Source organism: Opisthorchis viverrini (assembly GCF_000715545.1).
Source record: "Opisthorchis viverrini unplaced genomic scaffold opera_v5_3, whole genome shotgun sequence".
NCBI classification, from domain to species: domain Eukaryota; kingdom Metazoa; phylum Platyhelminthes; class Trematoda; order Opisthorchiida; family Opisthorchiidae; genus Opisthorchis; species Opisthorchis viverrini.
This window is the reverse complement of record NW_008751659.1, coordinates 4,033,776-4,048,257: the sequence shown is the minus strand read 5'-3', so window position 1 is coordinate 4,048,257 and position 14,482 is coordinate 4,033,776. Positions and strand designations below refer to the sequence as shown.

Here is a 14,482-nt window from a genome sequence, read left to right as displayed (position 1 = left end):
ATGAGCCCCAACAGGAGTAAAACCGGTCGTGGGTTGTCGAAGAGTTTTCGACAACCTTGTGGATGGTGCCCCTACTTCTACTTTGTGGATAACCCTCTTTGAGAGATTTAACTATAGTTTCCCGGTAAAACCAACCGCCAATCGTGTGCATTTTGCCAAGTGCTTGTATGGTATAGTCAAAGTGCGCTTACTCACGACCGGAAGCAGGAACTTGTTTTCACATTTGCTCTGTTATACGAAGTCTTCAGACTCTGAACGTTGTATATAGAAATAACGAAATATCCTGTACAGAATGCAAGTAGTATGAAATGAAATTATGAAAATGAATGGGAAATGATGCCGATTGGATAATACTGCATAAGTAAAAATCTGCAGTCCATAAACCGAAAGCAACGAGGATGCACAAATTCAGATGAGAACAAAACCATAAACCAATACTAGGAACGATTACCGAGTACATACAATTTGTCGAGGATTTCTTCGTTCCAAATTCTATGAACGAGGGAAACTGAAGGATCGAAAGTAGGGTAAAGTTGGGAACACTTCAAACCGAAGGACATGACTGTGTCACATTGATACAGCTGAGCTGAGTCATACTCATCAACAACAGCTGATTGGAAGTCCGTCAGCGCTTGCAGAAGTTCAATAAGGTCATTCGGGTTGCAGGCGGTGGGTGAGATACAGCGTATGAGACAAGATCTGAGGGAGTTCAGACGATCAAGAACATTCAGAACAGAGCATTTAAGCTGATCTAAGGTATCGAAACAGTTTTCTTGCGCACAACCAAGTGCGATTTTGAGCGAGTTGGATAATAGAGGAGTAGGTAGCGATTCCAAGACTACAAAATCACCGGAACTAAGGCGCGCCATTTCTTTTTGTACGCGTTTGCACCGTTCACAGGCTATCCCCAAGTGGCTCAGTTCTTTCGCCCAGGCACTGACAGCCTGTGATATGGATTGAACGAGGTGTTCGAGTTCCATTATCAACGCAGCTGGAGCTGAAACAAAACAAATAGACGGTTTAAACATTCAACCCAATCAGATATGCTGAAATAACGTAGCTCTAAATCCAGGCATTTGTCGTTTTTTGACACCTGATAAAAACCCCACAGTCAATTGGCCTCGGTGGTCATTAGGTATGCTTTCTTTCGACTCACGACAGGTATTAACTCCGAAATCTGTTTAAGCCAATCATGAATAACCGGTGTGAAACTGCCATCGGGCGTGGCTTGTTTATAATCATGGACGCACGTGTCACGAAAAATGTCGATGGTCCTTAGGATCGATCGACGGTCGGCAACTTGCAAATAGACGTAAAGGCTGAGTGATCTCGAACGACAAAACGAAATAACACTTGTTAGTATCTTTCGAAGATAGCTGGTACGATGAAATGTACAAAATAATTGGAAATACAGTCATTTTCGAACGAACGGGCGCCTTGGCATATGTAAGTCTGGAGTGAAACGAGCACAGGCGCAAACAAGCAGCGATGCAGTCCAGACGAACTACGGTGTACTAGCATCCGATAATGTGAAGCCGAATAGTTGGTGTGTGACTGACATCCGATTGGAAACAAACATGATGACCCACATTACCACCAAAAAATACACCAGCTGTTCACAATTAGTGCGCAGCTTTTCCACGGGGGTTGAGCCTATATCTGGTCGGTCACTTCAGCGAAGGCCCTCTTTGGCTTTGCCGCGCCAGACGACTTTTAATTCCAAACCTATTGTTTTGTAGACGGTATTTCAACTTATATGTCGGGCCTTCCACTACGGTATAACAAAATGCACGGTAGCTTGAGGCAACCTTTGATTGGGAACAAGGGAAAACAGTACATTTGTACGTATGGGCTTATCATGAAACGCTCCACAAGGTCACACTGGAATCTTTGTGGACGGACGAGAAGCACCTAAGTATAGGCGCTCGATTCTGATTTGCTGACAATCTGACCAGTCAGGCTATGCCTTCGTTTGGTCCGTGGCACGTGACACAACCGTCCAATCGACGTGAAGTTGGTCTATTTGGAACGGCCGGCCTGCGGACAAAACTATGGGCACTGAATTGTACCAAAACATGGGCATTATGTATTTCAGTCGGTCGTTCTAACCCGGGTTACTGCGCGCTTTCTCGTCGTGCCACCGCAAAGGACTTTTTCATTTGAGATCATGTCTGAGGAAGGCACCTAACACACACGGTCTGAAGTGAAGAGAGATAAGTTTGTGGACAGTTAAGAAACCATCTATTCAGAAAGATCTGGTAAAAATAGGCGGATTTCTAGCTTGGCAGAGTTTCGTTTTTTGATACAAAAGTTGTCAAGCCAATTGAGTACGTTACCAGGCTGGCGAACCCATCAGCAAGATCTGTTTGATACAAAAGATAATGATGGTAGCTCAGGTTGTTCAGCTGGTGGTCAAATTGTTCGTTGTGCTTCGCCGTCGTATTGCAAACGTTCCATCGAGATGAAATCATCAGTGCGCCGTTGTGAAGCAGAGCAGCGATGTGCACAGGAAATTCTAGCAACTTCATCGGTAATATCGTATTCTTAATATAAGTGATTAGTTTTCTGGTAAGGGGTTTAAGAACATCCACCAAAAATCCAGCTAGTTGGTGGGACCGTCCATCACCGGTCCCACAGAGGCACCTGCCTAATGGATCTTTAGCAGACCGTAAAGTCACCGTTGGGTTATACCACCTTCTATGTCCCAACTGCTTAGTTATGATAAACATGGTAATGCCCTCCAATTAGGTGTCGCTTGACCTTCTGCAGATAGTACGGGTTGAGCTCGGAGATCCAGTCACATTGATCAGCACCGCTACTACGATCTGCGCCCATCCATTGTCTTCCAAAAAAATCTGTGCTTTCCGGTTTTCTTTTGGGGAATACTTGTCATCCGAAAGATGAGGAGCCATTGACTTTGTGCTGCATCGATGGCACGCAATGATCATCGGCTTATTCCAGCAGCAAATAAAACAAGTTACACAGAGTATCAGTTTTACGCTATTAGGGTGAATGCTGGTGGCTCAGATTGCACATGTGATCCGCGGTCTGTTTGCTGAGCTTAGTAGTTCGGTTACAAATGTCTCAGCACAAATCATCATAGTAGCACCATTCGTGTCTATCACCCACAGAAGGGAAGGTTTGCATGCAGCACTTGTTTGTCTGGTGACATCACAGTTATCCAATATAGTACGTTTCTAAACCAGCAACAAAATAGTTCTCGTATCGATTACGCCATTTTGTTTCCGCACACAGAAAGCAAGCAGACTTGCTTTTTGCGATATTTTGCTTTGCGTCTCTGATCACAAGCTAAAGGTAACGCGTCCGGTTGCGCTCGCAGAACACAAAATAGGAGGCAACAATTTAGTAAGACAGAAAAAAAGTAACGTCTATTTTCTGACAATCGTATGAAAAAGATATTGAGTCGAACCTGGCCAAGGATACTCAAACTTCGCCAACAATGGCAGTATATCTGTGTGACTTCACTACAACGTTCCCAAATCTGCAACACTGCCAACGATATTTCCCTCCAATCACAAGTACGTGTTATTGCTCAGTTCACCATGAAAAATACATAAGAGGACGATTAACAAGANCCCTAAAAACCCAAGTACGTGTTATTGCTCAGTTCACCATGAAAAATACATAAGAGGACGATTAACAAGACAGTCGATCAGTCGCCGTCGGTCGAGTCAATCAGCAAACAAGTACTACACCAGTACAAAGACAAGAGCCTTAGCGATTGCCAGTTTTTCAGCCAAGGTTGAAATACGTAGGCTTCATAATAACTCTGTCCTGTGTCTGAACAAATCCAAAACAAGATTTGGTCGTCAGTCGTAGGTAAACTAAACCCGCCTGGGCGGCATGTGTGGAGAGCGCAGGCGATCCTGGGACCACCTGGTACCCTTGGTCGACCATTAACAGCCTACATACGGCTGGTTAGTGTGATTGGATGAACTGGCCCGATATATCGCGGGGACTACACTTCCCTAGGCAAGTTCGTCGCACATTACGATTGAACTTTGACTCCAGTGGCGAATGCCGTTTTCCGTTTGAGGTCTCAAGTGATCAACATTGTGCAGCAAAACACGATTTCAGCCAAGAAGACAACGCGAGTAAATTAAAATTGAGTCCACAACTGAGTCTTCGCCACTTGGGCTGTTCCGAGCAGCTACCTCCTGTGTAAAGTCTCAGATATATCAGAAGCAATCGCCCAAAGTCTGATTTCGGCCCATATAAAGTGTAAACATTCCCAAAGCTGTCAGGCAGACTCCATTTCCTAACGGGATACGCTCAAGACTGTAATTTACCAGGTTTTTTCGCAGATACAATGCCGTGGCTGGAAAAGGTTCACTGACTAAGATCTTCCCAAACATACTGGTCCTCAGTATGGTTCTTTCCTATGTTGAAAGTCACAGAAACTAAGGGGCAAAACCTGGTTAATAATAATTACCTGTATCTGACGCTTACATGTGATATGTTGGGCGAGATGGCTCAGTGGTTAGAGCGCGAATTTACTGACCGGAAAGTCCGCGGTTCGAACCCGACCTCTGCCTCTCGGCTTCCCCTGTCTAGGCTTGGACAACCTGGCAGTACAATGGCCATCGTGCTCCCTTCTGGTGGCATGGCAATTAAGCACTGAACGATTTATTTATATTCTATATGCCATTCAGACAGCAAGCGCAAACCGCACAGCCGTCACGCAAACCGAAGGGAGTACGAGGGCCGAGATATCGGCAATCTGCTCACGCTCACATAGGAGCAGTCGGAAAGTCCGGAATGAATTCAGACTACGGGTACTCCATTCAAGAATTTATTCCCCAATCTCTATGCTACCTCGGACCCTCCTATCGGGGTTTGGCGGGGACAGGGTTTTTTGGTGAGATGTGACAGTTGATCAAACGAATGACTTCGTTTGTAAAAGTATGGAATATCGGAGGTACAAACCACCGTCCTCCTAACTGTCCATGACAGACAATAGAGAATGCCTCGCCCTTCGCCGAGTCAGGGTAAGAACGACTTATAAAATGGGGTTAAATAAGGAAAACTTCAAACAGCAGTCTGGCCGCAATCGCGCTGATAGGAACATGACACAAGTGCTAGTGATACGGTACCGGCAAGCTAACATGTTTGAGCGTGAAGACGAGCTAACAGCCACCAGACTACCACCGAGTGCAGGCACGGTGAAGTATGACAATGAACGATGGTAGCCTTTGAATTGTAACATGTGCAAACGCGTGCGACCCCATCAGACTGGCTCACCGAAAGCTCCTAATAGCCGACAGACCACAAGGCTCTCCTACAAGACAAGACAACTACGTGCCGAGCAATAGCAGGGATGCAAATATAACTTGTGCAGTTTTGACTAGCCATAATCTGCGTAGCGGTGGGCAGTTGTTTCGCATGGCGTGCGCTGGGGCCATCAATACAAATCCAGACTTCCAACTCATTCGGATTTCGTGGTACGGTAGCTTGGAGTGCAGGAAAGTAGTTAATCCCGAACTTTATATCCGCTTTCTAGTCACGACCGGATTGGCTAGCATTCAGGCGGACATGAAGTCCCGTGCAAATGGAATCGAATGAATGTGTCGTATGTTCGAATTCACGATGAAAAAAAACCTCCGTTATCTAATGGTTCTCAGCCAGCACCTCATCACCCGCATCATCATCATCATCATCATCATCATCATCATCAGTGTTGACCATCGGTGTTTCACTGCCCTCCAAATGTAAATTATCTGTGAAAAAGTAAAAAGAGTGGAAGAGGTCCAATCTACTACGCGCTCGTTCCAGGTGCTGATGAGTTCAGTAGGGATGGGAAAGCCGTTCAGCAACTCGCTACCTTTGGTTTGATTAAACTGTATTGGAAAACTCTTCCGTCCTCTAAGTGGTGCGTCGTCAGTGTTATATTCTACGCACGTCAATCTCAGGGCAATTGATTGACATTGGTGAAATAAAACAGTAGCAAACATGAAGTTCACAAAATAGCCAAATCTCTAATTTATCAGTAAGAATCAACGATGCCTCAGACTGGAGGCCGTAGCGGAACCACGCGGAAAAAACTATTCCAACCTTTGACTAGTGATGATTATCACTAGGGGCAATACCATAAATTGCACTGATTCAACTCTTTCCACCCAGTGACGCCTTTGACAACTCATTGAGGACTTTACTCACATTTTATTGCAGATATGACCCCGTGTTTTCATATAAATTAGTGATGCGGAAGCCTGACAACTGAACATGGAAAACAAGTTTTGCTCGTTACCTTTATTCTTCTCGTGACTGCCATGAACAGCTTCGACCGACAGACAGATATAATTCGAGCTGAACAGGCAACCGACAGTGAACCGCGTTGGCTATGCACGCATTTTTATACCTGCGTCGCCGTTCGATAATCATGTGACAAACGTGCCTGTATGATTAGGGTGACTTGCATTCCATTACGCTATTACTGCAGTTGACCGTTAACGGTATCAGTCAGTGTGTGCTTTCTAGTGAACTCAGCACAATCCATTCTGAAAACCTCTGCTAATACAACTATACATGGATTCTTGGTCGGAAGAGTAGGAAACGGGAAGCTACTATTCACTTGGAATATTGGCGTAACTGGCAGACTGACTTTTGCCCAAAAGTTTTTTCGAAATGGGAACGAAATAAAAGTACCATCGTGATAGTTGTAAGTTGCTTTCCTTCTTTATTTGCTCTCAGGTTACTGTGTCAAACGTTTTCGAGCACAGGCCACCAATGAGGCATGAGAGTGGCTTACTCAAAATAAGCCCAGTACATATAGAGTATTACCGCATCGTCGAGTGGACACAATGGAGAAGAGGTCGTATTGGCTAGGGACTATGCGGAGAGGGAACTGTCGGCAGTTTTTAGTTTGCGTGGACAGAGGTACTTATCAGTTGTATCGGCCAACAGTTTAAAACACGCGAATTTAAACATGTCTCAACAGTTTAACTTGAAAGGCGTGTTTGGATCAGTTGCAACATTATCGGTAAAAGGCAGGAATACCCAGCAAGCAAAGGAACTAACTAATAGAAGACCGAACACTAGAGTTGCTAAGTGTAGAGGGTGCGCTTGGAGCAACATCTATTTCTCACTTTCCGATAATTGAGGTCCAGCGTAGAGTGGAGAAATCGCTTCTAGGATCTGGGAGACCAGGATAGCTTTTACCGGTCTTCGACATCTATGGCGCGGGCGTGACGTCAGTTTGTCTGTTCAGAGCAGAGTTTACACTACAGAAGTCTGACCCATACTACTTTATGTATCAGAAACATGGCCTTTGAAAAGACTAGGTTTTTGACCAATATTGTCTCCCGGTTGTAACGGATCTGCTGTTTTCCGTGCCCAGTTCAGAGTGGCGGAAGTGGAGAGGTGGCCAACCTGGCAGAGGGCTATGAAAGAGATTACTAAACGTTTGGGTGCTGTCGGTTCTACTCGCCTACCATGATGGGGACAGAGTGGCACTCTCTGCGTCTGGTTGGAGACGCTGAAAGAAATGACCGCTAATCGATGTCAATTGGCGTTCGTGTTGTCAGTTTCTATCCGAATTGCCTGAATGAGTGTCTGGAGGTGTAGGCACCTCGGGATGATTGTAGTAAGGTAGCACTGAGTTCCTTTCCTATCCACCTTTACTCTTTTCACAATAAGGCTTTCGAATAAATCATGGTTGTACGGCAGCAAAGCATCGGTGTTGAACACTGATATCATACTGTCCATGATGATGATTGTCTCCGACGTACTGTCAGGGCTTAATAGACTTCAAGTCGTCCGCGAGAGACTTGCTATGCGGGTTGGATTATGTACTTCATGTAACGAGATAATCTACCTCGAAGGGACTTTGTAGCTCAGTCATTCAGAGGGTCGAGGCATCCAAAAGGTGGTATTTGACATGACCAGTAAACCCAGTGGCGTTAAGTCAGGGTCAGTTCAGCTGTAGCACCCTTTCGGAGCCCAAATGCCATGCCACCCGAAGGTTGCACGAGGGCTGGGATACTGCCAGGTTGCCCAAGCCTAGACAGGGGAAGTCGAGAGACAGAAGTTGGGTTCGAACCACGGACCTTCCGGTCAATAAAATCGCACTCTAAACACTTGGACCATCTCGCCCTGTGTCAGTGCCAGAACCCAAAAGTTGGGTCACTGCCTTACGATTCTGCTTTCGAGCCGTACACGTTGTTCCAGGGCCCTAATTATCCCTCTGTCTGTATTTGGACGTCTTTGGATTATCTCAACTGCTGCAGGACACAACAGTCGGTGTTGATACTGAAAGACATGGAGTCGATCACACTGGCGCTGGTGCTGCTTCTTCAGAGAATTCGTCTCCAGTGCGTAACTGTCCTGACCTCCGCTTGAACAGCAGACTAACAGTGAGACTTCTTAAAGTCACCATGTAACCGTCTTTAGCGCACTGCTGCCTCATAATATTTCTGAACTGGTCCATAGGAGCAGCTGAAGAAAAACTCTAAGTAGACAGTTCGAGGCTAACCGACTAAGTTGAGGGTACGTTTCCTAACGAAGGCGTTACAGCACTAGGCTTAACTCAGTATTCCAATATACATACCAGTTTGTAAATTCCCATCTGACAAGTTCTAAAGTATGTAGTACAGCTCCAATTCTGGTAAGCCTCGCATCATTTTCTTTTCGAAATTGAAAAGGCTTAAGGTTAAGGCGCGAACTTACTGACAGGACGGTCAGTAGCTCGAGTAAAAACCCGACACCTCGACTGTTCCCGTCTAAGTTCGGCCACCTGGCAGTATCTCAGCAATGGGTTTTCCTTCGCGTGATATGGTGGCTGGGCACTCAGTGTTACAGCAGAATGACCATTTTTCACATTTCCTTTCCTGCACAAATCCGTGATTCTAGAAATGACAGAAGCTTTACTGAGTACTTAGATGACCTTCGGGCCTTCGAGAGTACGTCCTCTCCCAGCCAGAAAGCCGTGCTCTCTAGAAGATCCCCCATATCACCTAATTTTCCTGTTTTCGCCGTTGGCAAAAGCGCATACAGCCGCAAGCATCCGAAAGTCCCACCTACGCAGAGATATTTGGGGGCTGTTACTCTGATTCTCAGCGCTCCACTGAACTCAGCCGCCGAATCTCCAGACGGTGCTCATGAGACGTTAACATCAGGGAGCGTTGGTTTGTTACATCTCTATTAGAACCTCGTCCTTGGTACCGTGACACGGCAGACAAAGTACCTTTCAGTTTCGAAACAAAGTGTCTACAAAACAGCAAACACGATGCAGCGTGGCGGATGGAACCGACGATCGGTAGCTCATGCATCTACCCGATAAAACCATGAAGATAAAAACGAAGGACTCTCGAGTATTAATGAAGGAACTCAGAAGAAAACGAAAAGAAACCAGCAGGGTGTCTTCGGATTGCTTCATTAGCCTGCGACTGTCTGTACAAATGACCAACGCAAGTCATCCTACTGACAACTGATCGCTTGGCCCACGTGATGCCGATATGAGGCACGGGTACCTGCAGAGATAAGAGGGATTACGTCAAACAATAGGACGCTATTCGCCAAAAAATCAATCGGAACGCATGCTGATATGGTCTAAGTACTCATCAACCGCTATCTGGCTGAGTATTTTATGTGAACGATCCATTGAAGACCTGTTGTCACCTTATCTCTTAAATTACGATGCACACCAAAGCAGGTCTAACGCGCACCACAATCGGCCACCTCAAATACCGTACACTGAGCTACCGCACGTGTCACAAACACAGCTTTTAGTGTTGCAAGATGAGTCATCAGTATTACCGACCGTATGAATCGTATCTCTTCGCCGTCCTGGTGAGAGCAGAAACATTCCGGCACATCAAAGTCAAGAATATATTCACTCACTTATTGCAGCTCAAGTGGTTAGAGCGCGAATTTACCGACCGGAAGATCCGTGGTTCGAACCCGACCTCCGCCACTCGACTTCCCCTGTCTAGGCTTGGGCAACCTGACAGTATCCCAGCCCTCGTGCTTCCTTCGGGTGGCATGGCAGCTAGGCACCGAAAGGGCGCTACAGCTGAACGATTGCAGCATACTCAACCATCGAATCGCCAGAGGACTTCCGTATACCGATTCCTATTTCATGGAGTTTATCACTCAGTTGTCATCCCCATCACACCGGCTAGCACAACCTAACCACTGAACGACTGTTCGGAAATCCGAAGAGCGGCAGGGATGATTCCAGTCTACTGAGATTGCATACACTTGGACGCATCACGTCGCTGTTCAGAGGATTGAAGACTACGACAGTCATACTCGATTTCGCTTGACACCGCACTGGTCTTCTTAAAAAATGCACCCTGACTGGACTGTCGGCTGAAGCAAGTATTTCTTCCCATAAAATGCACTATGGACTGAGTTAAAAGTAAAATAGGTCAAAAACACTCGTTGCCTAGCGTGACGAAGTGGCAGTAGACCGGTAATGAGGGTGAGAAATAAAATTCTCGTTGAATGAAACGATGGAGCAGGGTTCACCTGGTCTATTCAGTACTCCATAATTCAGGATGGATATCGTCTCCTATTGCCTTCTGCAAAAAAGTTCTCTTTTTTCTTAAAAGCATTGCACCCTGTCAAAAGCCGTATAGCTGTGCAAAACCAAATTCACCTACCCCGGAATATGCGGTGAAGAATCCTCCTTCAATATTCAATGAGGTAAGGGTAATTTGTCTGGCCCTCTCAGCACCAACCATCGCCGTTAGTCTAGACGTAGCACCGAGGGTTAGTTTAGACATGCCATGTTGATCAAACCAATGATATCATGTTACCCTTCTACGCCTAATCTTTCCCCGATCCGCTGAAATTCGGCACTACCTCGTGGTATATTTATTCCTCTACCCCTACGAACTTCTCCAGAAACAACGGGTCACCCTATGTTTCTTTGCTTTCATTTGCATTTCAAAATGCTCGACTAACGAGTCCTTCCTCCAGCCGCAATTCACGTTTCCGTCTAGCACCGTGCAGGGGTGCAACAGCGTGAAACATACAGACAGCCAGGGAAAAGGCAGGAGTAATCATCATCAGAAACAGGTGAACGGCAACCATGTGTATTTTCAACCCACGCGCGCAAATCAGAAAACGAATGATGTAGATTCGGAATGGCTAAGACCGGGTTATTGTCATTTTCGTCACATAGACAGTGTTGTGTGCGCCTGTGTTCATAGAGACTGGACGTAAATAAAAATAGCGCAAGTATTCTAAGGCTAAACAATGCACACACATGCACACCCACGCCCACGAGAACAACAAACACACAGTGAAATTGCAGAGTAGAAACCATTGCGGGAAAAATGAAAATGTCCACACTCCAACAATAATAGTAGTAAAGGTTAGTAATGGTGAGAAAGATAAAGAATGCACAAAGCTCAAATGGTATGCATAGGGGAAGTGGAGAAACTGGGGGTAACGATAGCAGTGTGAAAGAGTTACGTTGTGTCCCAACTAAATTGTAATGGGAAACATGAGACGGGAGAAGTGTTACTCAGTGTGTGAAATCTGTGAGCCATAGAGAGAAGAATGAATGAATAATCAGGACGCAGCCGCTGAAATGAAGAAAATAAACGAAGTCTAGCAGGAGATGCATCTGTATAAAGCCTTTTAACTGTAAGCCATACAATGGGCTAACCTAAGCAGCGACTGAAAGGTAAGAAGGAAGGGGACAGAAGCGAAGTAGTAAACGCAAGACGAAGAGTCGGAGATAATGCAACAGGTTTCGTATGCTTGAACGAATATTCGAAGTTGGGTGAGCTAAAAAAACGAACGCGAAACCACTGAACATTTTTTCGAAAAATGAAGATCATTGAAAGCGATTTTGTACCAAGGTATGAAGTAACTCACTCAGTCCACGGGTATGTACACAAGTAGTAATTATAATCATAGCGGTAATTTTTAAGGTGATCCAAACCGAACCACGAAAGAAACAAAAGGGTAAGCGGCACTAAGCTTGGGCGGCAAAGGCCAAAGGAAGCATCACGAACACAGTAGACCGCACAGTGCACCACACCGGAAACGGAAAGGCAAGCAACTGGACAACACTGGCGGGACCAGGGTTGCGTGAATGTATGCCAACATATTCAGAGATGTCAAAGATTATTGTTTCCGGAGCATGGGTAACAGTGGAAACGAGAATGGAAGAACAAACATTTTGTCCGTAGACTAGAACGTTTCCGCTGTGTACAACCGAGCTGATGACATCACTATGGTGCTGGTGCCTGAGCCATTGTTGAGTTCGGAGAATGATAGTCGGTAACCGTACCGTGGTAGCCAGGGATGATGTGAAAAAATAAGCGTTCATGTATCAAATGTACTGCGGATCACTTGGGTCGTGAGATCCTTGGACCAGGCCAGGTTCGCTGATTCAGATTTCGTGCGCCGCCGGACTTTATCGATGAAAAATCCATCAGGAGGCTGGAACTAAGGTGCAAATGGGATGACTTATGGTTCACAGTAGACATCAGAAACGGTTACTACGCAAAACTCCAAACTATGTATCATGGGATAAAAAACGGAGTGAAATCTTCTGACCCGGGCGTAGCATCCGGCATCCAGCATTGGAAGTGGTATACAAGAAATCGATAGAGATACATCAAGCGTCAAAGCTCCGTTGAAAAATGGTGGTGGAAGCTCGACCGGGGTAGCAGCCGGATGGGAGGGCATCTAGTCTGACACAACTAGACTGGAATCAAGTGCGTTGAATGAATGATGGGTAGATGCGTAGAGAAACAACTAACTTATTATTGAGGGCATTCGGCCCAGTAACTTAAAAACTGATTATTCGGACGCAATTAATTTCTCACTAGAAGGTTTCCTTAGTTAATTCTACGGAATAGCTGAAACAGCTTTCGCGCACTCGCGACTGACCCAACCATTCCAATCTCCTGGACTTTCTAGCTTCATCGCTTTCCTCTTATTGAGAAAATGTCTAACCGAATTCGCATCGATAGCGTCTCGCGCATTAACTAGAGCACTCGTTCCGAAATCCAGTTGGTTTTGATGCGTGAACGCGGAAACGTCAAAATTGGTTTCGAGGCATGCAATACTATGGTTGACGGTTACCAATAACGATCTGTTTCTTCCGTGGAGGCCAATTGTAGCAGTAAGCTTCGCTATACAGCCTTATTTGGTCCAGAAAGTTACTTTACTGATAAATGGGGATTTCGGCACGTCAAATTTACTGGGGAACGCGGCGGCCTTTGGCTAACTATTTCCGATGGAGAAACTAACCAACCTAGTCAGTGTATACCAGCTCTACAATCATAAAACACAAGCTACGTGGACTAAAACAACGGAGAGCATAAGGACTGGTCAGAACCAGAAGTGAGGGTTAGAATAGTGTACAAAGCAAGAGAAGCAACTCACATTGACCCTGAAATCCTGTAAGGTTCGGTACTTGTTATCCAGTAAATCCTGTAACCGGTCCTCCACTTTAACCTTTCGCCGACTGTAATGCAAGAACGCCCAAAACTTCTCTAGCCCGTACAGATGGCCCGCATCGTATTCTCGTAGTGCTTCCTCCTAGATAAACGGGGTAGCACAAACGTAAGAGGAGAAAGGGGCGAATGTGGGGCGACCAGAGTCACCATAGAAAAAAAGCAAGATCAAGTTCCTTACATGTGTCACAAAAATTGCTTATCACTATTGAGGGTGAGTTTCAATACGTTTACTGGCCACTAACACCAGTTGTTTGCTGAAGTGACCTTTTGCTGATTACCAAGTGGATTGCCGTTACAAAGCTATGAACAAAGGGTGACGATAAAGTTTTGGACATGACTGGATTCGTGTTGTTTCGTGGTGATAGGTAACAAACGTGCCAACGTACCGAAACTTCATAGTCCACAACACATCGATTTCTGAACCGAAGAATTGATTTCAACAACTAGAACAGGTACCTACGTATCGACTAGTCGTGAGAGGGTAGAAGTTATTTGCCACATGAACCACTATTCACACCCATATCCAAATCTCGTAGAGGGACCGGTCAATGGGTTTGATAAATCCATTTGATTATAGTCGAAAAGTATCACCGACCTGATGAGAAATCATACGGTAAGACTCAAAATGATGAGCACCCTATTCTCAGGAAGATTGATGAAATCTCCGCGGGTTCATTATGAAAATTCCTGTACCAAACGACAGCCAAATGACCCACACGGTTCGGGGAAGGGAAATATTCCTCCCTGAGAGACAGTCGCTACATGACGGCTTTCTTTCATTTACTGGCATTCATCGTCCATTCTGAATCGAGTTACGCCTCTCAGGCTGGTGTTACTAGGTGACCCCAGAGAACGATCATCAGCTGAATGTTTAGTGAAAAGAAATAATGTTTTGCGGTGTATCCAATCGGCATTCCATTATCCAAAACCTTGAAGATTGCAAGTTATAGGCAGGCATATAGAAGAAATCAGTTATAAAGCTGACTGACAAGCTTAACGAAGTTCAGGCAGTGACCTAACAAAACTCGGGTAGAAAAACG

At 45.4% G+C, this 14,482-nt stretch overlaps 2 protein-coding genes across 2 annotated transcripts in view; one reads left to right on the top strand and one right to left on the bottom strand.

Moving 5' to 3' along the window:
- Positions 1–242: 242 nt before the first annotated feature.
- T265_00362 (hypothetical protein) overlaps positions 243–14,482 on the bottom strand; it is a gene marked incomplete at both ends in the record, with an annotated part of 52,306 nt that continues 38,066 nt past the window's right edge. Inside the window, 3 exons of the mRNA XM_009164107.1 lie at positions 243–997; positions 8,686–8,752; positions 13,369–13,524. Coding sequence (XP_009162371.1) covers positions 438–997; positions 8,686–8,752; positions 13,369–13,524 — 783 coding nt within the window. The remainder of the gene's footprint in view (positions 998–8,685; positions 8,753–13,368; positions 13,525–14,482) is intronic.
- On the top strand, positions 5,028–7,456 carry T265_00361 (hypothetical protein; the record flags this gene model as incomplete). The annotated part of the gene is made up of 2 exons (XM_009164106.1): positions 5,028–5,188; positions 7,363–7,456. 2 exons carry the CDS (start codon positions 5,028–5,030, stop codon positions 7,454–7,456), a joined length of 255 nt encoding a protein of 84 aa, XP_009162370.1.